At 38.6% G+C, this 27,493-nt stretch overlaps 2 protein-coding genes across 2 annotated transcripts in view; both read left to right on the forward strand.

The window, feature by feature from the left end:
• smpd3 (sphingomyelin phosphodiesterase 3) overlaps window positions 1-14,889 on the forward strand; it is a 67,463-nt gene extending 52,574 nt beyond the window's left edge. Inside the window, exons 5-10 of the mRNA XM_061036315.1 lie at window positions 298-373; window positions 5,147-5,308; window positions 6,344-6,433; window positions 10,443-10,506; window positions 11,630-11,798; window positions 13,994-14,889. Of these exons, the coding sequence (XP_060892298.1) occupies window positions 298-373; window positions 5,147-5,308; window positions 6,344-6,433; window positions 10,443-10,506; window positions 11,630-11,798; window positions 13,994-14,095 (663 nt within the window). The 3' untranslated portion in view covers window positions 14,096-14,889. The remainder of the gene's footprint in view (window positions 1-297; window positions 374-5,146; window positions 5,309-6,343; window positions 6,434-10,442; window positions 10,507-11,629; window positions 11,799-13,993) is intronic.
• A 10,053-nt stretch (window positions 14,890-24,942) lies between these two features.
• On the forward strand, window positions 24,943-27,493 carry ccl35.1 (chemokine (C-C motif) ligand 35, duplicate 1). The gene is made up of 3 exons (XM_061036317.1): window positions 24,943-25,123; window positions 26,510-26,627; window positions 26,727-27,493. The coding sequence occupies exons 1-3, from the start codon at window positions 25,060-25,062 to the stop codon at window positions 26,839-26,841; spliced, it is 297 nt and encodes a 98-aa protein (XP_060892300.1). The 5' UTR covers window positions 24,943-25,059; the 3' UTR covers window positions 26,842-27,493.

Consider the following 27,493-nt stretch of genomic DNA (forward strand, 5'->3'; position numbering starts at 1 on the left):
AAGCGCCTCTCATGGCACATATGTTTATTAGTTAACCTAATGCTGTTTTGTATAACTAACCCAAATTTGCGGCAATTAAATTAGTACTGTAATGACTCAATCTCCCCGCAGGGATCAATAAAATTTCACCTCATCTCATCTCCTATCATATCATATCAGCTAATTGGTGGTGTTGTTTATTGGCACACTTTACACACACTTTACACACACAAACACACGCGTTAAGTGAGCCTTGATGTGTCTTCTTTGAACGCAGTGAAGTGACTTCATGTCATGTTTGTCTCTGTTTCCCTGCAGGTCCATGTTGGCACCTCCCATCAGGAGCAAAGGGTTGTGGGATATCTCACGTGTACGCATCTCCATGCCATTGAAGGTACAGTCTTATGTTTTACAGCTGCAGCCCTGACTTTCCCTCTGTCCCTTCGTATCAAAAACACACACACATAGATTGATATGATTTCATTTTGGCCTTTTGCTTTTTTTCCAACGCCGGTTTAAATTAGGAGTGTAGAACATCTGAGCTATCTGTGTTTGTCTTGGTGATTATCTCTCTCCAGAGAGCTATGGCCATCCAGCTTTCCACACAGTGCCCAGTGTTTGTGTAAGTGTGTGTTTGCATGTCCAGATAGCTAGATAAATGGGCACATCAAAACCTGTGTGTGCCCCATCCTGCTGTTCCCATGGTGACCTGCTCAAGCTGTTTAAGGCGTCACAGCCCTATATAAAGCCTCTGGTTGATGCCTCCCTCATTTTTTACCAAAGACACGTCTCCCCCTTCTTGTGCTATTCTGAGCTCCTCCTACGCTTCTCTCTGGTCTAAATATAGCAGTGCTTGGGCTGTTTCTAAAGATACATCAAACACAAGGCCTTTGGGGGAATGGGGGTAGTAGGGGCAAGACAGCCAGAACCGGTCTGAAAATAGGGGATGGAGCACAGAGACCTGATTCTTTTCTAAGAGAAAGGAGTAGTTGTGCGTGAGGATTCACTAGCTTTGCTTGATTGTAAGATTATGTGATGCTGTTTGATTGACTAAATGCAGAACAAACACTGTACTCTGATTGGTCAATTAGTACTTTGATTACAAAGTGGTTTTCATGTACTGTATGCTGTTCTCCACCTAAGCAAAAACATATAAATATATATTGCAACATAGCAGGGAAAATAAAATGTAATGGTCAGGTTTTCAAAATATCTAGAGGAAATGTAATGTGTTCAAAAGGGTTTCATATCGCTGGCATAGTATTGATGAGTGACGGAGTATACATATTTATTGAAAAGAACACCAACAGCAAAATGTGACTTGAATTAGCCATTTGGCATCAATACACCGTGTGGTGTTCTTAAAATATCACTGGATGTCCTAATGATTTACTAAAAGACTGATGCTGTATTGTAGTTGTTGATGTGATGTAGTTGTTTTTGAACATTTGATATTTACAGCTACACTTGGGAGAATGGGTTTCTTTTTTGTTTCTACATGGGAGTTTGATCAGGGGCGTTTCTAGAGGAGTGGCATCAGTCCTCCTTGAAATCTTACTGGCCACCCAAAATGTCTTATCACTTGCCTTGCCAGAGGTGTGACATATGTTAAAATCAACCATTCAGGCTGTGTTGCAACATGCAGCTCATATTTGTCAGTGTGCAGATATTTGTTGGTATTTTGTAAAATACCTTAAATTGTGACTTTTGACGTTTTTGACGTTGTTTTGTTTAAGCCCTTGAAGAATTATGTTTGGAAGATGTATATGTTGCCATTGTCTTGTGTTCCTTAAAAGTCGATGTGATTAGTACAGACAGAAGGAGTTGATAAATGCTCTTTATTTATGTGTGTGCCCCCAAAACACTTTATTTATGTGTGTGGCCCCGTTGTTGGGCCAACCCAGTCAAAAAAGTCTGGACGCCCCAGACTTTAATTGTAAATAATGTCAGTGAGACAGCAGCTTTTCATTTAGGAAAACCATGAAACTAAAGTCGTTTTCATTTATTTAATAACTAGACTCAGGTCCAACTTATTTGGAGCAACAGGAAGTTGGTGGCATAGGTGGTGGGAACACACAGTTCTTACCATAAACAAACATAAATATAATCCTGTAACAATCAGTCATCACTTCATATCATCGTCACGGTTTGTCTGCCTCGTCATTTCATTTTGGATAGTTAAAGACCCTTCCTTACACAATGTAATGTGACTAAAACTATGGTTTAGAAGTTTGGACATAGATATGGATCACTACACCATGTCTATTAATGTCTTTTAAGAGTTCTTAGATCTTTTGAACACAATGCAAACCATTCACAAAGTTTAAATGACAACTGTAAATGGTAAATTAACTTGAGCTTGTAAATCGCTTTTCATGTCTTCAGACTATTCAAAGTGCTTTTTACAAAGCAAGTCACACTGACCCATTCACACACTGATGGCAGAGGTTGCCTTGTATGTAAAGTGTCCATCAGTATTAACTAATTCAATCATACCAATCCACACACCGCAGACAAAGCAGCGGGAGTAAGATGGTATGGCTTATTTGGAGGACCTTTCCAACTAAACCATGTGATCTGATCTGATAGGGAATATGACTGCACAACTAATCAAACTTATTACATAAGTAATATGTGCGTACAAATTATCATATTGTTTAGTCAAAACATCATCCAAGGTTTCTCACACCAACAGAAAGCATAACTTAACTTAGCTTAACACAGACATAAACACACAAAAACACACATGCAGGAAAATGTACAAAAACGGTGCCCCCGCATCTTCAACCTTTCTTCATTTCTTCTTCTCTAACTGATGCAGGAACAAAAACAGAAAGAAAAAAAATACATTTCATTTCACATGTACTCGAGCTGAAGCTGAGAACAATCAAAGCCAAAGCCACCTACTCACCCACCAACATCTTGACACCTCTTTGTTTCTCACACTCTCCACAATTCAGCTGTTATTTCTCCCTCACACATTCTCACATACCACCTCCCTCCAGTCGCCTCCTCCCTCCTCCCCCCTCCCTCCAGCTCTTATTTTTCAGATTTACTGGCAGCAGAGACCAAGACGAAAACACTGCCAAAGCAAAAACAGCACCAAAAGTGACATAATATTGTGTCACCAATATTAGTAACATAATACATCTGCTCAGTAGAGTAAGTCAGTTCAGTGAGACACAGTTCTGTGCAGTTTGTTCTGATAACATGTGAAAGAACAACATGTTAAACTCTGTGTAGTAAAAGGATGAAACTCATTCACTGTTTGGGTCTGGGGGAAAGAGTGAACGGTGTGGGGATTTATTAGAACTTTTGCTGAGAACAGACTCCTGCTGCTGCTGCTGCTGCTGGAGCAACAATGATGAAACACATCTGTAAAGTTGCAGACCTGGGAAAGAGCAGAGATGCTAAGACACTCATTGAAATATGCTGTGATGGTTGATAGTTCTCTGTGGTTTTGAACATTTGAACATCATTACTATGAGATTTTACCCATCTCAAATAACATGGTCATTTGTGCCATTGCAAAAAGATAAATATTGACCATTGCAGCTTAAAGAGGACATATTATCTCCCTTTTCTACCTTTTAAAAGAGTCCCCTGTCGTCTAAATGAAACATCTGTGCTGTGCTTTGGTCAAAATATAACATGAAGCAAGCACCAGAGGAGGTCTGTGACCCTGTATAAACCAGCTCTCTCAGAACGCTCCGTTTTGGTGTGTGTCCCTTTAAATGCAAAGACCCCCCCCTCCACTGAGTTTTCCTGGTAGACATCAGTCCTTTGCTAGTGAGAAAAAAAAATGGCGGACCTGCGCAAAAGGTTTGCTTTAGGTTGTGGGTGGGGTCCATGGGTGGAGATATCAGGGGAGGGGGGGGGGGGTATTTTACCAGAATCCCACTGTGATGTCACAAGAACAGCAAATTTGAAACAGAGCACTTTTCTCTGTGTTGCAAGACTTCTGCAGACTACAAACAAAGGACTGGATGGGTTTATTTCACATTTTATGCGTCGGTAGACACTCAGGTTACCTAAATATATGTTCAAAAACACTTTCAAAGTGGATTTTTCATAATATGTCCCCTTTAAAATATCAGTAATGTGTGTTTATGGGTTAAGCTTAACAGTCATTATACCTGCATTAGACAATGTAATTCTTTTAAGTTCTTTATTCAGGTCATATTCTGACAGATTATGATATTAGTGACTTCAGTGTTCTAAGTATATGGGCTGATGTTTGTTGAAGTTCTCAGATTCACAAATCAAGGACTGCAGTGGCTGATAGCACCTCAAATTGTTCATCACTTGTTGCTGCTCTCTGCCTGCTCAAGGTTTATTTCAAAATCATACAGCGCTAATGAGACTCAAGTGACAACACAAACGTTTTGCGCCGCTCTTATTTTGCATAATGATTGTGGAGACGAGCTATCAGGGCCTCAGCTATTGCATGCAGAGTTCAGTTACGCAGCCCAGATGGATGATGAGTTTGCGTTAATGGTGAAGTGCAGAAATGGTCGATTCAAAATTGGTTTGCGTTTCCCCCACCAAATGTATGCATATTATTTGATTTAAATGCAAACTGCACCAGGAGGACATTTGCTCTGCAGCACATTTAACGGCATTTAGCCTTTCACAGACGCTCTGAGAATCACTATTTATTTTGTCACATTTTTACGGGCTTGTAAAAGCTGCAGAGTTAAGTTGTATGGAATTGAATCGTATGCTGTATAGATAGATTTATTTTTACTGGACTTTTATCGTATAAGATTGTAGCCTTTGGTTTCAGATCAGAGAGGACTGGATTTGATCAGTGCACTGGACTTTTGTTTTCTGTATCATTTTGTGTCTTCTTAAGCAGTAGTAAACACTGTCTTAAATTGTATTACATCTTATTGCCTCATTGGTGTTCAGATAGTTAAATATGAAAGTAGATAGACCCTACAGATAATAAAATATGCTGTAAGGTCTTTCATCATATTGCCTGCTCCTCTTCCGCCTTCCTTAGTTTCTTTCAGAAAAGCTTTGGTGACTTTACTACAAACACTCTGATTCACTCCCTTTCTCTCGTGTTTCCCTTCTCTAACACACACACACACACACACACACACACACATACACACACACACACACACACACACTCACACACTCACACTGCTCTGTCTAACAGGTGATGCATCAGTACGTTGTGAGCAGCTCGACCTGCTGCTCCAATGGGGGGCTGAGTTTCGCCAAACCTCATCCCAATCACCTGAAGGAGAGAAGGTTCTGGAAGACCTGGTGGCATTTGATGTCATCCTGGGAGACCTCAACTTTGATAACTGCTCCTCAGGTACGCAACTGTCGGATCTAAACTGCCCGTTCAACACCAGCATGTTGAAGGCTTCGTTTCTTAATTTATCATCAACTCACATGGCATACAAAGACCAGAAGCACCTTCATCTAGCGATAGGGTAACTCTATAGAAGTAGAAATCCTCCTATAGCTGTGAAACAGAGCAGCTGCATAGTGATTGTCTTTATCCAGATGAAACTTATGAATTATTTATATATTTAGCTGTGACGTAAAGGACTGAAGGTGAAATGCACTTGAAACAAATCACTCCTCAATAATCTATTTTAGATTAATTCCCACTAAGTTAACTGTTTTCAATATTCTCTTATCAATCTAAATGTAAGCAAGAAGTACAGCTCTTCTCCAGTAAACTATTAATTTATTCACAAATTATTCATGGTTACCTGAAAGTGAAACTAGTTTTATTGTTGTGCAACTCAAAGGGACTGAATGTGAAATTGGCCATATTAAGTGAAATATCGCACACACTTTTTATTGTGTATGTCTGCTTTTACTAAAGCATTGTTGATTTAAATTGCATGTTAATACAAAGTATAAGGGCTCTAGTGGCCTGGTGGTTGTACGGAGTCTGCAGTTCTCCAAACAGGCCGCCCGGGTTTGAATCCGAATTTTGGCTCCTTTCCCACATGTCAGTCCCCACGCTCGCTTTGATTTCTGACTCTATCCACTGTCCTGTCTCTACAATGAAGGCATAAAAGCCCAAAAATAAATCCTGAAAAAAATATTCTAGACTTTGTTCAATTTCCTTTATTAAACATTTTTTTTCCATCTACAGAGATACAAGAAGCACAAGAAGGAGAAAAAAATATTGATATAAGTTATTTTATCTTAGCTCCACATTTGGTTTCCAGATTCATGTAGTCTTACTTATTTCTCTCTTTTTTCCTGGGAAATTATTCCTGAAGAAATTGTGTAACAGAATCACCAGAAGTATCAGGAATTGTAATGTTTTACTACAACCTGTGACTCTGTCTAAAACTATACATGCATGTGTGCTCCTGTGTTTTTCCAGAGGACAAGCTGGAGCAGCAGCATGCACTTTTTACTCAGTACAAGGACCCATGTCGCCTGGGGCCAGGGGAGGACAAACCGTGGGCTCTGGGTAACAACACACACTCACATGCACACAAATCTACACAAGCACAGTCACGAGCTCCACTAAGGACACAACCACACGTCACATGTCCTCTATTCTTCTAGCTCATTTACATCTGATTTATGCCAGCATTCAAAGAAGACATCTTTGAGTAAATAAAAACACACACCGCAAAGTAAGTAAAAAAACTGTTATGTTACATAAGGAAATGCAGGTGTTACTACACACACAGCCTCAATGGCTTAGAAAATGTGATGATCCATAGAGCGCCTGCCGAGCAGAGCGGACTATAATCTGGCTCTGTTGGGATAAATCAGGATGCACCCACAGTGTGAATTAAAATACACCCAATACAGCCTGCTGAGACATGGGCATTAGTGACGTAAGTACTGGAGGGTTTTGGTCTGGATGTGAAGCGTTATTTAGGCCAGCTGTATTTTTATGGGACAGTGTTGGCAGGACGTAGTGAAAGGGCTCGTTCAGAGGAGGGCTTATTTATTTGGACAGCGATGTTTTAGGCAGCGAATCAGGGGAAAGATCTGCCCCCCGCTTGGTTTCTATTAGACAGGAGGAAGGCAAGAGAAAGGAAAGACTAGAAGAATGGATCAATGAATCAATGAGAGAAAGTGAGGACGGATTATCCCATTTCATAATGCCTTTCCAAAAGAGATTAGACCTAAATGAAGACAATAGAGGGACAAAATAATGCAGGCAGAGAACCAGGTGGACAGCTATTGTCCCATGTTGTCTGAGCTGTCTATTGTCTGTGTCCAGATAGATTTCATGAAACCATTGCAGAAACAGTTTGGACAGGCCAATCGCTTGTCCCACAGAAGTGCTGTTTGCAGCACTGCAGTATGGCTGTTTGCAGCATGAGAATGGCTTATCTTATCGAGTTCACTAAACAATGCACTCTATTGGGATCTCAGTTATACAACTGCCAAGCCTGAAGACAATCAATATATTGAATATCAACACATGTGATCGAATTTCAAAAACAGAAGTACAGCCATTCCTTGGTTTAGTTAAATCAGGAGAGACTAGTAAATGAACTAAATATAAATATTCATTTTACATATATGACAATTAATTATTGTCAGAGAATCTATCCCCCCCCCCTGGAGTCCAGACACTGGTGGTGGAGGTGTTGGCTGATGATGTTGTCTCAGGCTGTGGTGTCTCTAAGCCCGAAAAGCAGAAATAGATGTCTCTATCTTAGTGGGATCTTTGGCATTGGTAGGTGGCAGCTAGTTTCTCATAGGCAGGGCAATAGGAGTGGGCTGCAAGGCGTAGGCAGGCCACATGGTGTTCATCAGTCATTGTGGATCTGTAATTGGACTTGATGATTTTCACATGAGAAAAAGCAGACTCACACAAATAGGGTGATCCAAAAAGAGCTGTCAGGTTCAAGGCATATCTTCTAAAGGTGGGATACTTTTGTTCCAGCAGTAGGTTCCAGGACTCTCCGTTCATGCCAGGTGTTGCCCTGAATTTGATCTAAAAGTCATTTCACAGTGTTAGAATCTCATTTTCAGCAGCAGAGCGATCCAGATGGAACAGTAACACTATTTTGGAAGCTATGTCATCTCCATCACTACTTGCACTAAATGGAAATAAACATAGCTGGCAACAGGCTCAATGCATGCAAAGTCAGTAGAAAAATTCTGACAATATGCACTGAACTTGTTCATCATAATGGGCAATTTCAAGCTGTGCAATGTCTTTTCCTTGACGTACTTCTGCCTGCATGTGAGGAGAGTTCCACAGGTCGTGCAGTCTTCTACAGCCACGAACAATGCTTCTATCACATCTTCCCTGTTCTTAAAAAACGTATTGTGTTAAGCTAGAACGTGACTTGATAGGATGCTATGGTTGCAGTGTTACCCTTGGTAATAGTTAGTAATAAGTCTTTATAGATACACACTGAACAGGGGGGTTGAATTTTGTAATAACTTTCCCGATATGAGTTATGCATAGTTAGGGGCATGACAGACTAGACTGTAAGCTGCAGCGTTGTAGGGGTTTAATAGATGGCTTAAGGCCTATCCCCACTCCAGCTCTTCACCTATCGTTAAGATGACAGAAAGTTTGATTGAGTCATCATTTCAGATATGGCAGCTGCTATGGATAGGCTTCCAAAACAGCCCTTCAGAAACCAATGAGTGACGTAACTCAGGCTTGGTCCATTAATATTTACAGTCTATGGTCATTCCCCACTCTCACTCCCCGATTTCTATCTTAATCCAATGTCCAATCAAATAAAGGCAAAAAAGCTCATTGAAAAAGGTTACTTGCCAATTAATGATAGCTTTTTTACCTCTTCCAAACAACTGGACACACTGTAAGTATGATCTTCAGACAGACATTGGCGTGTCAGGTCAATGGGATGGTTGGTTCTCAAGATCTGCCAAGGGCTGACACACTGACAGCCTGAGATCTTTTCCTTGATAGAAAAATATTTTGAACTCTGAGATCTCCAGGATTCTTCTGATGCCAACCTCCAAACCAGCCACAGCTTGCAGAGCTTGTGCTGCTTCAAGTCTCATGGGAATTATGGCCGGCCTGGGAGCACTCGTATTCAAACAGCAGTGACATGGAAACACAGTCACACGATGGATGAAGTCCAAATTAAAGGTTCCAGTAAAGATCTCACACCATGGATCATCTCCACTCATAACTGAAATGGCTCTTTTTGGTGATGTCTTTGAGTTCATGTGTGAGGGCAGATTAAACATGTCAACCACAAACCAAAAACCCAGAGAGTACACAGAGTGTGGCTTCCACCGTATTTTAGGGGTTGTGGTCAGAATTGGTGTGAAAGAACATTCATTTTCTTTCCCACACACACACACACTAGAGCCTTTTGGTGATGCTGGGATTTATGAGGATAGTTAAACTGAGGTTATGTTAACCACCCAAAATAGGGAATCCCATGTATATTGATGCTTTTCCAAACAAGCTGAAAGTCTGGGCAGCCAGTCTGTGCAGATGAGAGCGTCTGCACCACCATCTTTGTTTCAGTGATCTGAAAACCTGCTCTTAGACTTGTGAAAATAGCTGGCTGCCCATCAGACGCCTACTTTTTTATAAGAGCGATCAACATGAACACCAGCACTGAATTGAGAGTAACTCCAGAGTGCTGCTCTCTTCATATGGGGCATTTTAAACACATTATCCAGCCCACGGCCTCACCTCCTCATTGTCAGAAGGATCTCTAAGTGCATGTCTCTCTCTCTCTGGCTGTTTTATTTCTCCAGTTGATAACAGTGGAATAGTGGTCTGAGAATCATACAGATATAAGCTCTCAGAACAAGGAGCATTCACATCCAATTTACCACAGTCAGAGAAGTAAAGCTGTACTTTAAGTACAGCTGATGAAAGAAAGCTGGTGCATGTTATAGTGCGGGGTAACAATGAAAAGCATATCCTGGAACAAAACAGATTACTGAAAAAATGTTGGCCCTTTTTCAGTTTGTTGTTTGCAGTGTACGACAGCCATGTAGGGAGGAAGCTGGAGGGTCAGTTCTGAATATTTTCCCCAGACAACTGCACATAAAATAACATCCCACCTCCAATCCCAAGAAACATTCCGAGCAATAGAAAACCTAGGTCAAATAACAGCTGGTCCACTATTGAGACCATTTTCCAAGACAACGGAGGCATGGTTTTAATGGACACCTGCCTGCCTCTATAAACAATAAATAGATGTGACAAAGAGCATTTTGCAGTGAATTAGTCAGAATCATGATAGATGATACATATCACTGATTGTATAAATAGTGTTGTTTAGATCCATTACTTGTCAGATGCTTACCATTTTGTACAAAAGAATATAATTTGGGGGTCCAGTGGCTTTAAATATATTTTCAGCCTTTTAAAAATCTACAGTGTGGAGGGCATTAATGGCTGTCTGATTGTCAGTTTAAAAGTTGGCAAAAGATGCCCATCTTCTACAATAGCACTCTCTTTGGGATTCACTGAACTCAAAAATGCATCTCACTGTGTCATTTATCAGGTACTTTGCTGGATCCCAGTGGCCTTTATGACGACGAGGTCAGTTCACCTGAAAGTTTACAAAAGTAAGTCACACACGCACACACCCACACACACACATTTACCTGTTTTATTTTATTTTTTTCTCTTCTCTTACTGACATTCATTCATTTCTGGCAGACTTTTCTGGACCTTTATCACAACCAAAAAAACAGAGGTTTAGTTTAATATTCCCAAGATGTAATTGGTTGATAAGCTCGCTGTCAATTTTGTTAAACCAAGCGGCAACCTCTGGAGTGTTGAAAAATAATGCCAGTTTGGAAGTGCAAAATCTGGCTCCAAAGGCCCTGAAGTCACATACACACCCATATTAAAATGCAAATTTTGACTGCAGAAACAACAAGATTACAGCCTGTTATAAAAACTGATTTTGTTCTGAAGAGTTTATGTATTTATCGGCAATCACTGTATAATATAACTCACCTGTTTTGTTTATTAACTCTGACTACAAGAGGGCGTGTTGTAGCCGTTTGCCAGGAGGCTGAAGGCCCCTCCTCCTTGCCTGTTACTAAGTTTACTGAAAGTAAAGTTGAAACAGAATTTTTAAAACAGCGGCCGCCACTGTAGGCTTCAAAACTCCCCTTCAGTGACCAATGGGCGACATCACAGAGACTACGTCCATTTTTTACACAATCTGTTAGGAATGCATGCACATTTTTTACATTTTTACATGTGAGGATTATTTCATCCGATCAATAAAAATGTCTAGCCTAGACCTTCCCTTTACCTTGACCCAAACCAAGGATTGATTGATTGACTGATAAATCAAGAGTGATCGTAGGCTTTAACAGAAAAATCGACTCAACACTGCAAAAATAAGGGATACGGCACATCAACAGTTAATATCTGTATCTGTGAGTTCCACATTTATTCAGTCTATAGCCTTCAGGTATTAGTGATCCCATTTACATTTTAATTACCATACCGCTCTAGGCCTAGAAACAGTTAACCTTTGACATTTGAACCACAGTCCACAATTTTTCTTCAGGTTCCTTTTTTTTAATTTACAAGAGAAGATAACATTATTTCGGTAATTCCCTTTAAATTCTTGTTTTATCACTTTTTGTCACCTATGTCTGGACCCTGTGTGTCCTTCTGTCTAAATGTCATTCTCCCAAGCCTTTTGACATCCCTGTGTGTCTTTTCCAGAGTGATGGAGAATGAGGAGGGGAGGAAGGAGTACTTGGTGTTTCCTCCTAGTAAAAGCCAGTGTCCAGCCAACAGTCAGAAAGGGAGAAAGATCCCACTGAAGGGCAATGGACGCAGGATTGACTACATCCTCTACAGTGATGAGCACCTGCAGCAGGACTGGAAACAGGTACTGTTTATTGGAAAATTGGTGGAAAAATTAAATAACACATTGCCATCAGAAAGTGTCCCAAATTAAGATAGAAAATTATTTTTTCTTTTAGAACGTAATAAACTTTTTCACTTAAACACTTTATATAAATTCTTAAATGAGTTTAAAACCCTTTATCAACATCACCTTTATGAATACTAGTTCCCTTAATCACAGGAAATACACCTTGGCCCCAGCAAAATTAGAAGTTTGACTTGTAAAAAGGATAAAAAGATTTAAACAGAATAAAAAAACAGAAATCACTATCACTATAATCCTAACTGGAGAGGAAAGACACGTGGGCATTGCTGTGTCTGTGAGTCTGTGTAGAGAACTGGAAAACCAAATCACATTATTTACATAGAGCGTCTCTCCCTCTCCTTCCTTCAGTTTCTCTTTCTCACTCCTCACTCTGTTTCTCTGAAATTACAGCCACCTAATGCCCCCTTGTGTCTGAATGATGTAACTGTAACACCACTTCAGGTTATCTTCCTGCCTTGTGAAATGTATAAATTCCTCATAAACAACACTTTAAACACATCGAAATGTCTCAAAATATTGTCAATACTTTTGGGGACACATATGAACATTGAGGTATCAGTATATCTGGTTTTGTCAACAGAGTAAACTGATTCCACTTTTACTTTTAGATCCCCTAAAAACAAAAATGTTTTTCAAATACTTATATTAAATTGAACAAAATTCCACATCATACTTGTTACAGGTGTAGTAGCAGAGATGATTGAGGTCCATACAAGTTATTAAACCATAAGACCATCTAATGAAATTGATACTGTGTTCTATTATGACTTTTGCGACAGATTTGAGATCTTGCAGTTTAATGTGGACCTTCTTATGCTGTTTGGTTTTTAAAATAAAACACCCCTTGTTCCTTTTCCAATCATGTTAGACTTGCTTTCTTTAGAGAAACACTCAATAGATGTCAAAGAGGAACCTGACATGTTGGCAGACAAACCAGGGCTAAAATGCTAGTTGAAATAAAATATTGGTCCTGGTAGTGAGTAGCCTGTATGTCCAGTAACAACTGGCCATATGCAGTCAGAATTTGATTTTATGGTTGGAAAAATCCCCTTGGTTCCAACGAAGTGAACTGCCACTGTTTGGGGAATGCCCTATCCTGATTAAACATGAAAACACCTCCTGCAGACTTCTATTTAAGCATTTAAAAGCAGCCGAGAGAATTCAAGGTTTATTACCCTGAATAAAAATTGGCCAACAACTGTAATAATAACATCTTTAATTTTTAATGGCAAAGATTTTCTAACAACTATATTGTTAAGATATATAATAACAACCCGCCTTATTCATTTCCCATTCATTTTCTGTATAAACATTAGCTTCCACCTCAAGGTGCTCAAGGGATGAGCTTTATCTCCATATAACTAGATTTTAATGTGTTTAAATGTGTATTTAATATTTTGTTATATTACTGAATGCTTTAAAGAGGGACTTAAAAACATTTTTAGCATTAACGTTATAATTTTGAAGTTTTCAGTCAAACAATAATCTTTAGTCAGTTTCGTTAAACCAACGCTGATTTAGTCCCTATATCTCCTTGAACAAGCATTTGCAGTTTACCTTGGTAGATGGGAGTGGGTGTCGAGTTGACATTCCCAGGGGAAAAAAACACAATTTGGATCCATCACCCAGCAGTGGTTTGTCCGCTAGGGAGAGAAGACGAAGCAGTTTTCTTGGTTTTGTCAGTTCATTCTACGTTCAATGAAAACATTACAGAATAAAAGCTAATATAAAATAGACGACTCAAGATAAAGGGATTTTCAAAAGCTGTAAATCGGAAATTATATCTAAAAAGAAACAAATTTGACATTCAGATGGAAACAAACACTAAAAAGCCTCATCAAGGATGCTGTTTGGTCCTTGTTAGAGTGGGGCTTTCAGAAAAAGACCAGCAATTACTTGTTATCGCCACAGGTGCCAGGTTGACAAAATGATTAATGCTGGTATTGATCTGTATCTTTGATCATTTAATACATGGCTTCAAACAAGCTCAGAATTTTTTTTAATTTAATTTGAAATTATAGATGTTGTCAGCTAGTTATATACTGCATGCTGCCCCAGAGCACCAAAAAAATCACAAGAACTGGAGATTACAACGTGATGATTTACTGACAGCTCTCTTTTTCGTCCTGTAGGAAGTGGAGGAGTTCAGTTTTGTCACCCAGTTGGCCGGCATCACTGACCACCTGTCTGTGGCCATGCGAATGGCCGTCAGCACCGGGGAAGAGGAGCCTTAGATTGACAACCAGAGCGTTGTTTTTAAATACTGCCATGGAAAAAAAATGACTGAAGAAAAGAAGCAGAGATCAAGAGTTTACCGATATGGAGCTGCTTTGAGAAGGACATAATGCAAATCTGCATGAGGATTGAAGGGACAGTGAAACGGACAAATGAATCATTGGAGGAGCGCTCAGTGGATAAATGAATATAGAGAAGGAGAAGGAGAGCAGCATCAGTGGAGTGATATGATGAGGAAAAAACTCTTGGGAGGAAAGATAAGCAGGAGAATTGAGTTTAAACAACCAGTGAGGTATTCACCGTGATGGGTAAACGGCCCACAAACACACACAATACCTAACACACAAACAATTTACCAACATTTATACAGTTGAATATCACCTGGCCTCTCCACTCTCCTCTTCACAAACTGTCGGTATGAACATAGAGGGTTTTATTTACAGTCATGTAGCCATTTTAAACACACTCCTTCTATTGGATTTGTTTTAGCATAGAAGTGTAAGTTAGATTTTTTTTATATATATATATATTCCTTCAGGGACAGTTGGATCCTCATTCTTTAGTGTTGAAAAAGGACCAGTAATGAGGAGAATGACGCATACATGCCACTGACTGGCCTTTACACTGACCTCATGTGTCCTTGTGTTGTGCTCCTTCCTGAAAGGCCATTGTTCTGCTGTCATTCAACCTTGCTACACCCATGTCAGTCCCAGGAACCTCAACAAGTGTCTTTTTTTTCTAAAGAAAAAGAAATAGACTTTCTTAAAGGAGAAGAATAAAATGATACAATTTCTATTGTTGCCACACCACTTTTTCTAAGGAGTTTAAATGCCTGTTTAATACTATATGTATGTTTCTATTAATAGATATTGTATAAAGGACCATGAGATTGGAGAGAATTTGTTTGTTCAATGCAATGCTTATTGCATGTTTTCCAACCATGACTGTTGACAATTTGGACATTGTTGGTGAGCTAGAGAGAACTGAGGATTTGTTGTTGCATGATGGGATATGACACAAGTTTACAACCTTAATATAGCAGCTTAATACTCGTGCTTGCCGGAGTCTGGCTGTTTGACGAGTCAAAAAGTCTTTTGCCCTAAAAACACACACTTACTGTATGACAGTGTGACATTTGTGCATGTGAGACTTCACCGTGCTGCTGACACCGAACACACATTAAGGTATTCTGAGAAACAAAGTGACGATTTAAACAAAGCAGGTTGATATCTAAACATTATTATCAAAGGGAATTCAGGTTATGTTTATCCCCTGGAGGCCATATTGGAGGTCCTCTAATTACAAAGTGTGACTTGGCTAAATATTGATAAATACAAAGCCTTGTGACTGGGGGTATATTGTAGCTTGTTAGCTAATGTACCACTGTAGCTAGCCTATATGGTTAGCTAGCAAACACTTTGTTGTTAGCATGTCGGATTACTGCTCTAGCTAATTAAAAAACAATCACTTTGTGGACCTGCAGGTTGTACACACTCTGTAAAATATGCCAAGCATTCCTATATTTCTGAACACATTTTGTAAAGTTCCAAATAGTCCCAAAGATTAAAACAGCCCTATTGCAACTATACAGACCTCAAGTAGAGCAATGGCTAATAAGTTTGGACACAACAAGTACAACAAACACGAATAATATGTGCTTCAGAAATGTAGGTGTGCTCATCCTAAGAGCAAAAACCAAACATAAGACATGGTGCAAATTTTCATTCAGTTTTACAGCACAAAATAAGTAAAAAGAACAGCATTTGCCTATGTTATGATAATTTCAAAATAAAGCATTTTTTTTCAATCGTTTATGACTCCAAGTGATGAGCAAAAAACACAAATAAGTTGAAGGGTTTGTACAAAATAACAGAAATAAACATTGTGTTTTAGGAAAAGTTCTTCACCATTATGTTGTTAGCTAGCTAAAGCTATAGCTCAGTTGCTTGTATTCGGTCTTAACAAGGAACTGTGCTCTACTGAATTGTCTTGACCGACAGAGCTAACAGAAACATTTCAGGGTAGACAATTGGTGAACATATTGTCATAGAAAATATCCCTTTTTGAAATCTGTTATAACTGAAACATTTAATGATGTTAAACTTGTTTACAAAGTGGTCCTACCTATCTGACATTTCTGCTCTACTTATTATATGTGATGTGTTGCTTTGCTAGCATCTCGGAGACTAAACCAAAATCTCCCTAACAGCGACATTCAGCCTTGAAGTATTACACAAAATATAAATAACTCCCTGACCTACTGTAATTCTTTCAACCACAGAAACTTAATAGAGATACATGATTTCAACAAGCTAATGCAAATGTTGACTTAAATATCAGAGGGTCATGCCCTTATAAATCCGAGTAACAAATGTCTAGCTATACACCTCCTCTTTCAGATGCTTTATCTCTTTAAATCACATAAAAAAAATCATTTTCCACTGTGTATTGATACTCAACACCCAAATACACATCACAATCGTTATCTTCCTTGTTCTTGTCCATATTTAGTTTCTGGTCATTTTATTGTTCTGCTAGTCCGGTCTGCCATGCCCCTTGTTATAAATAACTTATATCCTTCATAAAATCAAAACTGACGAGTTATAAAAAAGTTCACTCACTGTACAGTGTTTGCCGATAAAGAGACAAGCTATTCAGACAAAATGTTTTTTTAACCAGGATGTTATATCTGCTGTAAAAATGGGTTGTTTAAATGGGTGTGTATTGACTTTCTGGGCTTTTGCGGCCGGTGTCAAGTGGACACTCGAGGAACTGCAGTTTTTTGCACTTCCGCATTGGTGTCATTTTTCAACTCCATAGGTTGGCGCTTGGTCAGAACTTAATGTCAGTTTGGTCACGTTAGCTTGAGCATTCATGTTAGGTTATGGCTGTAGCAGCAAAACCTCTGAGGAGGTTTAATTGGCCAATGCCAGTTTTATTTTATCTTCATTCAGCTTTAATTTTAATAATATATTATATTATATTAAAACGTACACATTCTAATTTCAAACATGATTTGGTTTCTAGCCATGGCCTCCTGTTTTTAACACTATGTTGTGTTAGCAGGAAGTCTAGAACAACATACTTTGGAAACACATGGATCCTGTTAGCACACATTTTTGAGCTGCCGACATTGGACAACTTTCAAAAACATACTGTATATTTCTTTTAGAGATGTCTGTTAAAGTCCAGAAAGCATTTGATTGCCATGGTCTGCACAGGAAACAAAGTTTACAACCATTTTTTAAATCTCTTTCTTGGCACTAAAGAGAAGCTTTTCAAGAGTGAGTTTCATCACAGATATATATGTTTGGGCAGCTCATTGTGTTTTATTTGTTTCATTACATTATGTGCTGATTGGTGTTAGCCACCAACATGCTGTGCTGCGATGTTTGGAAAGTCCAGTACAGATGAGGGTTTACAGATGTGGTTTCAAGAGTTTGGTGTGAGTGAATACATGAAGCAAATGGATTGTTTTGTTATTTATGTTTTAACTGTCATTTTTACACACAGTATGACTCCACGGGTCACCTGGTTGTCCTGACTCGCTCTTCCTCATTATGAGTCATCCAGGTTTTTTTTTTTGACTAATATATTCCTCATTTAAATAAGGGTTGCTTCTGTGCTTTTTTACAATTCAAGCTTCAACAACTTTCATGCTTTGTTTTCTTGGGTTGAGTCAGACTCTTTAATGAATAACCACATTTCAATTGAGATTCAGTGCTCAAACTTCTACTTGGTAATTAAGCCATGAAAAATACACTTAAAGTTTCTCTGGGTTACTTTTCAACTCTATGTTCCTATTATAAACTGAATACTGCTGAGTAATTCATCGACATGTGTTTAGAGACAATGCAGCATGCAGTGATACTTAAGTCATTTTTTCAGCATAAAGAAATGGGTGAGGAAAGAAGCATGGTGAGCCCTTAGAAGAAAGCTTCGCGATCAGTTCTTCATAGTTCACTCTGTACCTAGGTGTGGAAACTAAAAGGGGAGGACTAATCTCACCAGATGGTATTTAATCTTCTTAAAGATTTGGTTAATGGTTGTAGAGTTACAGAACATAATTAAGCCTTTTCACTGCAATAAGCCATCTCCTGTGATACTTCACAGAAAACAAAAGGAGTTGGACAAAACAATTTGCTGAAAGGTGCTAAAATGCTCTGTAAAGTTGAGAGGAAATACAAAAGCAGCCAGGCCCTCTGCTGTTGGAAAAAAGATGTGACTTATTCACAATACACCTAGTATTGTCATGAAAACTATATTGATATGTGCAACTATTATTTCTGCGCAAATTATGATAAATCCATTGATACGAAGTCGATGTTAGTGGACTGTTGTTTTGAATTCTACAGTTTGGCATTTTGGCTGTCACCATCAAGTTTTCTGGTTACCATATTTGGACAAGAGCTTAAATACGCAAATAAGCCTTTATCCCGATCGACAGGTTGGCAGCAACTTGTCAATCATATGTAGCCAAGCACTAAATTCCTGCTTTAGGACAAGTTAGGACCAGTTTACAAAATGAACATCAGACTATATTGGATAAAGACGTGAAACCAGGGATTAAGATAACAAACTAATTGTAAAAATCTTACTGAAGTAGTAAAATCTTATTTACAGTAGACTTACAAATTACTTGACCTTTTTTTACAAGTCCCCCTGCCTGTGATTAGAAAGAATGCAGGCTTTAGGTACTTCCACTTTGGCTTTTTTTAAACTTTTGAGATTGTCTGATGATCATATTATGTGTTATGTGATGATAATGTCGACCCCAAAATAATCTATAAAATAATCTATTATCTAAAATCTCTAATTTAGGATAACTAAACAGAGTTCAGAGAAATAAGAAATGACTATCAAACATGAGTAACTCTCTGCTGAATATTATCAATGGATTTCAGCCGATATTCAGCCAGGAGTTGTGCATTATTTTTGTGTCTATAGTCTGAAATAAGCTAACCAATGGGTCAGTTGCTTACAAATGTCAATCAATTTATTTTTTGGGGGATAAGATAAGATAAGAAATCCCTGTGTCCTTATTTTCACATGGAGTTCAGGACAGATGATTCCATGGATGGTCACAGCACAGCAACTCCAAGGGGAGCGCTTTGCTTTTGTAGCTGCATGTACTGTAATGATGCTTCAGACTTGTAGTCTTGGTAGAAGTGATGATTTCTGGTTTTATTTTCTATCATTTGTGTCTGTTCTTGTTTTGTGTTTTTTTAATTGATTTCTATCTTTGGATGAGGGGGGAATGTTTCGCTTGCTCTGTCTCTGAACTGTGGCTGAAGGATCAAAAGCTTTTGTCTTTCTAAGCTTCCTCTACAAGACGCTTATTTTCTTCTGGTTTTTAAAAAACAAAGATGTTTTCCCTCTTTATCTGTGTCTTGTGTTGTTATTCAGGCTCTTGACATTCATGGGGCATCCACTATAGCTGCAGTCAAACAAACAGACATTTGAGGCAATGTGAAAAAAATACATGCTCTGTGTCTTTTTGATGCAGTCTTATACACAACATAAATATCACTAGATCCAACTCAAGACAGGCTATTTGAAAACAAGAGGTCAATAAAGAGAGGAATGTTTAACCCTCCCTTAAAGGACACATTATGAAGAAGTGAAAGAAGCTTGTAGGAGTCCTTCTGCTTTTTGAACACAGGGAGAAGTCTCAGATTAAAAATGTTCATACACTACCTTGTCAAGTGAAAGAAACCCCCCCCCCCCAACACCGAAACTAAAGTCTGATCAGCCTCATATGACACACACAGAATCATTAGACTGAGAAGCTACCAAAGGGCATTTTTTAGTTTCTGAGGAATTCCCTGTACATGTGAAAAAAAAGTACTTCAGATGGGTTTTTTTAATTTTCCAGTATCAGTATGTTGAGCCAAATCACATCTAAAGACATTTTTTTAAATCCACCAATAGCTATTTCACAATGGACCTTTCAGAAGTAACAAACAAATACATTCAATTGTTAATCTTTCACTCAAAATTAAAGAACGTTAAATCTTTTTTTACCTGTCCTTTGCTTCTTTAGTTTTTCATACCATGTTCAAGAAAACCAACAGCTGTCCATTTCTTAATAAGATTTATTCTATGTCTGACTCTCTTGCGTTTATAACATTAACAACATTATAACAAACAGAAGTAGAAATAGAGAACACAAGCATGGCTTAGTCTTTGCACACCACACTGGCTGACTAGTCTAAATCATTTCATCATATCCGCCTCCTCAGGCGGTTTAATGTTCACATTTGACTGGTCTAAATTTGGCTACAGGAGTACTATGAGTAAATGATGCTGAAAATACAGAGCAGCTGTATGACTCAGACATAGACAAAGCCTAGTAGTGTAGTACACTTCAGCACCCCTGTTACGATTCAGTTCACACACTTATGAAGAATACTGCTGCTTTATGTGACCACTGTACGGATTGAACATTAAACACACACCCTTATTCTTGTTGTAAAAAATAACTAGTTTAGTCAGTTTAATCATGTTCAAATGAACAATTCATTGAGACTAAATTCTCAATAGCCTACTTTTCTCAGGTGAATCTCAGGTGAATTTTGGGGGGCTTTCCTTTATTTAAGAGACAGGACAGAGGATAGAATTAGAAACCGATGAGAAAGGGAGTGGGGAACGACATACAAGAAAGGAGCCAAAGGTCGGATTCAAACCCGTGCCTCCTGCTCTTGAGGACTTCAGCCTCTGTACGTGGGGCATGAACACTAACCATTAGGCTACCAGCACCCCAATAGCCTACTTTAATGGTTAGATCTTCCATCCATCCATTGTCAATCAATAAAGCACCTTTCATACAAATCAAATGCTATTCAAAGTGCTTCACAGTGGAAAGAAGAAAAACTTTTAGAAAATGAACCATACCGCTTATCCTGTTAGGGTTAGCTGTGGGGTGTAGCCGATCCAAACTGTCCTACTGAGGTTCTACCTTGACTGGTCAGGCAATCACAGGGCTGATAGAGACAAACAACCCTTCACTCTCTGGGCAATTTTAGTAACCAATCAACCAACACTTGGTAAATTTAGGGAGGAAGCTGGAGAACCCGGAAAGAACCCGTTCACATGAACAGGGAGAACATGCAAACTTCCCACAGAAAGGCTCCTGTTCAACCAATCAAATGTAGGTTGATGATGTGCTAGAATGATAAAAGCGCTTGGTTGAAAAAAAAAAAAAAGATAAGTCATGAGAAGTGATTTTAAAGGAGTAATCTAATCAGCAAGCCTGGGATCATCAGCAGTGACTTTCTAAGCAGAGTGACCCTGACATGAAAACTCTTTGTTCTGACCCAAATCTCCCAACCTCAAGATCTGACTGAGGCTGCTATCAAACTAAATGGATCAAAGCAATTTAGCAATTTTACTCAGAGCTCAACCATGCCGTGTTCAAAGGTTTATGAGAACAACTTAAAGTCAATTATGACCAGAGAAGAGGGGATAGGAATATGAAAGCATTTCTGTCTTTTAAGAGTTTAGGACAAGCTGCAGGCAGGAGAGCATTTAACTCATGTTGATGCTAATGACACAGCATGAATTTGCAAAATGACTGGGTCACATCACATATTGCAATCTTGGACAAACTTTGGAATCATTACATCACAGCAGAGTGAAAATGATTTCAAACTGTGATCAGCCACTTTCCCCAAAGGCAAAAAGTACAATTGATCAAAACCTTAAATGTGTTTGGTCATTTGTTTTCATCTAGAAACTAGCTAACTATGTGAGTTAGCAAGGTGACTTGCTAACTGCTAACAAATAGGCTTGTAAATATTTGTTCAAGATTTGTTTAGAGTTCAATTCAGAAAGCTTCGCACGACACACAAGGACTTTTCAAATAAGTGATATATCAGCACAATAGTGGTGTCAGGAGACTGTGACTATGTGGGACTGTGGGATTCTTTTTTATTTATGTTGTAATGTTCTAGAATATACCATTTTAATGCTCTGGAGAAAATACATTTGATAAAGATGTTCATTACATGAAAAAATCATAATTGAACGACTTCTGTTTTCTGGCTGCATGTTCCACATTTGTACATAGGAAGCCCATATGTTTTTATAAAATAGGGATGGGAAAGATAATTGTTTTTTCAATGGGACTTTTTAAAATTATTATTTAACCTTTATTTAACCAGGAAAGAAAGATTAAAAATCTCCTTTTCAGGTGTGCCCTGGCCAAGACAGGCAGCAGCACAATTAACAGAGTTTCACACAAACAACAAGCAGCCAAACATACAAATACAAAAATACATCATTAGCAAATGTTTTTCAAAATCATCCACAAACACATCAGGGAGAACATCTACAGCCAGATGTGTCTGCCTCCAAGTCATTCAGCATCCTCTTAAAAGCATTCACAAGAGAAGCTTGTTAAGTTTCAGCTTTTTTTGTAATTCGTTCCAATTAAAGGGAGCAGAGAACTTATTAGGGCCCGAGCACGAATCGTGCGAGGACCCTCTTGAAACCCTAGCAATTCTTCTTCTTCTTTTTATTGTTCCTCCTTTTTGCGGCCACTTTTGAGGGCCTGAACGTGCCCAAAAACTCACCAAACTTTCCACGCTCATCAGGTCTTGTGAAAGATTTTATATTTTGGTGGTTTTGTAAAAAATAATCGCAAAATGGCTCAGTGGCGCCCACTTCAAAATTTAAAAATGGCCTCCCCATAAAGGTTTTTTTCACACGAAAATTGGTATGCATATTAAGCTTGTCAGGACGGACTAAAAATCCTCTTGCTGTGTTTCAAAAAACCCGACAGGAAGTCCACAAATTAAAATTGAATTTCATGATAACGGCCCAAAATGGCTCAAAATCGCTGATTTCAGCCTTCCTATTTGAACGCACTTGTCCGAGGGCGCTCATCCCATCGACGCAAACTCAGTGTCAGTGCGTTCTAGACAGGCTCAGCATATCTTGTTGTGCTCCGCACGTTATTTCGTCAAAGGGCGTGGCCGTGGCGTGCGTTTTAAGTTTTTTGAGCATTTTGGCAAGTTGCCAAAAAAGTAAATGCTTATATCTCTGCCATCTAGTCTTCAATCATATTATGATTTCTCATGCATGATACAGGACCCGCCCTGAACACATCCATGATTGACATTTTTTGATTAGTCACAGCGCCACCTGTTGACAACAGGAAGTTACTGCTTCCCAATTAGCATTAGCCATCAAACAGGAAGTACTTTTTTCACGGGCTTAACATAGTCGTACTGTCCCGAAACGTCATACATATAATCCTGGTAGTAAAGTCAAACATGTTATACCGTTTAACTGAGTGGGCGTGGCTTAATGGCTCAGTGGCGGCCCCTACAATATTTCAAACATTCAGCCCCCGCAGCACGTTGAACCTACAATTCTGAATTTTACTATGCATTTCCAACATGACAAAACCTACAAAAAAGGCTCTTGCACCCACGCCCAAAACTCAACAGGAAGTCCACAAATCACATCGCCATCAAACAGGAAGTGGCTGTAACTCTTATATACTTTGTCTGATCTTCTTCAAATTTCACAGGTATGATCAGGTTTGGCCTCTGAACACATTGACATAACAAGTTAACTTCAACAATAGCGCCCCCTACTGCAAGGACTAAGTACTACATCCTATATACTTTGTCTGATCTGATTGAAATTTCACTTGTATGATCAGGGTTGGCCTCTGAACACATAGACATAACATTAGTCAACTTCAACAATAGCGCCCCCTACTGCAAAGAGTAAGTAATACATCCTATATACAATGCTCAATTTCCTCCAAATGTCATAGCTATCATGACAGTGCCATCCTGAACTGCTCTACATCAAAAATTTCTGTGATCTTCATTACGCTGCCTATTTCAGCATACCATAGTACGACTTTTACACAAATCGGACTGCACGGTCTGCTGCTTAGCCACGTTCCGCTGCTGCTGCACTCCCGCCGTCTCAACACACCCCGACATGCACAGGGGTGCGAGGGCCCTTCATCACCGCTTGCGGTTTTAATTATAATTTATACTTTATTAATCCCGCGAGGGTAAATTCAGTTTTACACTGTTTAATGAACATGAACACACACATAGGTCGAAATACACACACATTGAGACAAACAAGATCCTAGAGAGTGAGGGGCCTGCCCACATCCGGTGGGGATGTGTGAACCGGCGACCCTCCAGTTCCCCACCCAAGTCCCTACGGACTGAGCTACTAAATGCCTTTTTCCCCAGTTCAGTTCTGACTTTTGGAACAGACAGTAAGAAAGTAAGACGATTAGAAGACCCTCTACTCTGAAGGTCAGAAGATATGAAGGGAGTAGACCACATTCAAGTGTGTGTCTTCCTGGACTTTCAGCTTTTATACACTATGGAAATCAAATCAAGAACTATTTCCTCTTTATGTTAAAAAGGACTAGATGTTGCCTGAAAGTAGTCACATTTTCTATTATTCTCTGTTTGCACAGACACAGTCTTGTATAATAGAACTATTATTGGATTCCCTGTCATCTTAATAAGCCATAGTATATGTTTAGTAATGCAGGTAATGACTAGCCTTGGTCAACCACTGTGGTTAACACTGAGCTGCTTCAAAATGGTAATGCAAGCTGTAAAAGAGCACTTAACAACAATCAAAGGTCTGTAATGTCAGAAAAAACACCCAGTAGCTGTCACAGACTATACTGCTGTTTTTTCAACATGAAAGTGGAGTTTAATTCCACTTCTTCATTTTGAAGGTCAGTTTATTTCAGGAACAAAGATCAAACTCGGTGAACTCCCACAGGCCTGATTACAATGAAAGTATCAAACACGTCACCCCAAAATATCCGTGGGATCTCCCCTGACTGCTAACTTAACTGTATAAATGTGAGGGTGGTGGAGCTCAAACAGCAGAGAGGACAAGCTGATACAGCTAGACTGAGACTTCATCACACTGCTACACTGAAAGAAACACATTCGCACACATCAGGATGGCTGCTCTTCGTCTCACTCTGTCTGTGTTTGTGCTGTTGCTGGCTGTCAGTCTGAGTGAAGGTAAGACAATCATATATTCAGTCGTTAAGTGACAGAGATGCCTCAATGCTTTTCAAACCTGCATTTTCTTCTAATGGCCAGCAGGGGGGGAACTGCTCCCCCCCCCCAAAAAAAGAAATAAGTTAACTATAATAAATAGGAGGTATATACAACAGCAATACACAAGAGTTAAGTGAACTATACAGGACGGTTGAAGACGTTCTTTGCAGTAAATTACTTTCTACATTAAAAAATGTAGACAGCAGTGTAACAGTTCAACATTTGAACATGGTATAGTATGGAGAAATACAGTGTGATATAAAGTATACAATATTATATATTATATATATCAAAATGGTAATCTAGCATAACAAAATACAGAGCAGTGTATGAAATGGAATATGAAATGTGGTGGTTATAATGTAAGAATTAAAGTTAGAGTGTAGTCATATGAGAATAGAATAGAAGTGCATAGAATAGAATGTATATGTTGTTATTGTAATTGCTTATTTATCAGGGACACAATTATAATGTACATATGGTATCAATTGTAGTATCACTGGTAATAAAATAGTTCAGTATAGTGCAGCAGTTGTAACAGAATCTCAGATATTATAGGTTATTGTCAGGGTTATATATATTATGATTATGTTTATAGTTAGCAGTGAAAGTATAGTATACTATATTATAATAATAGTAGCAGTGGTTTTTGTCTATTAAGATAGTCTATGAATATAATATTAATAGTATAGTACGGTAAACATGGTACAGTAATATATACATATATATATATGAAGATAAAAAGGTAGCTTAAAGGTATGACTGTCTGTTCATAACAGGTAGATAACACAGCCATCTGTCAACCAGGAGTGAAGTTTGACAATGTGTAAAGATGATAATAAGTAATAATATCTTATTCTGGTACCCTTGAGTGGCTTAAAACAATCTCTTAATTCAGGGTTAACAATTAGGAAACCTTTATTAATGGATTCAGCACTACATACGCCTAAATGGATTTTACTAGACCTCATTCAGAAAGAGAAAAAAGGCACAAGTATGAATTCATAGTTATTGTATGATATTAAACATCTTATTTTCTTATTAAAAGAATGAACCTGTTATCTGTGAATGGGGTGAATCAGGATTGATCGCTAGTTGGTCAAGTGGTCGGAAGTCTAAAAGGATGTTACGTCATATCATCTATTTACCATTTAACAAGCGTCACATTTTGACGTATCAAAATGGAAAAACCGAGCATGGAACAAACTAAAAAAAAAAACTGTTTTAGATTTTGCCTCATACAGGCCAACAGGAACTCGAAACAGGAACAAAGAAAGGACCAATAACAGGATGTCTCTGAGTCTGCATGTTGGTTCTAAGTTGTACATTGTTCTTGTTTGTTGACAGGTATGCGTGGTGTGGGACCAAAGAGATGCTGCTTCAGCTTCAATGAGACCCCGGTGGTTAAAAGCAGAGTGGTAGGATATGTCAAGACCAGCCAGCGGTGCTCCAACCCTGCCATCCTGTAAGTACACAACCTGGGAGGAAAAAACATCACCTATCAACATATCATGTGCCAGAATGCACTGAATCTGACTGTCTGTGTTTATCTTTTGTGTTTCAGGTTAAGGACAGTAGCAGGTCGTCAGCTGTGTGTCAGGCCTTCAGCCCCATGGGTGAAGAGTCTCATCAGCTACCTTGATGCCAAACTGCTCCCAGGACAAACGTCCAACCTGTAACCATGGTAACACCATATCCAAAACAAGAGCATCCAGAGAACAAAATCTTGCCTTTGAGGGGTGCCATGATGCTGCAACTTTTCAAACTTTAACTTGTAAAAAAAAAGTATTTTGACCACAAATACCTTTTACTACCTCCAACATTTTGTCTGCAAGGAGGGCAAACTCCAACTAAAGCTATCTTTCTATCATCATGCAAAATATAAACCTTAAATTTGGTTGTGTTGTATAATATGCTTTTGGATAAAATCACTGGGATGTGTTATTTTATTGTTAATAATAATTTAGTTTTGAGTTGAAATTGGTTGATTACTAACTATTTTTAAATCATTAAAAATTGCAGAATTTCAGATCCAAATATGTGTAATTACTGTATTAATAAGTATAGTTATTTTAATACTGCACTGAAAATATGAGAACCAACACTGTGAACTACTTCTAAAAAAGAGTTATGTCTCCCAACTCCACTTGCTGTCATCAGTAGAGTATAAGCTATAGGTTATACCCAACTGTTTCTACACTGTGAGCTCTTTTTCAACACAGTTACACTGTTACTTATAGAGATAAGAGTGTAATTCAATTAGAAAATGTATTTATTTCTGTGTACTTCTACAACTTATGTGATTCCTTTGAATAAAGCCAAGACAACATA

Source organism: Labrus mixtus, chromosome 4, assembly GCF_963584025.1.
Source record: "Labrus mixtus chromosome 4, fLabMix1.1, whole genome shotgun sequence".
Lineage (NCBI taxonomy): Eukaryota > Metazoa > Chordata > Actinopteri > Labriformes > Labridae > Labrus > Labrus mixtus.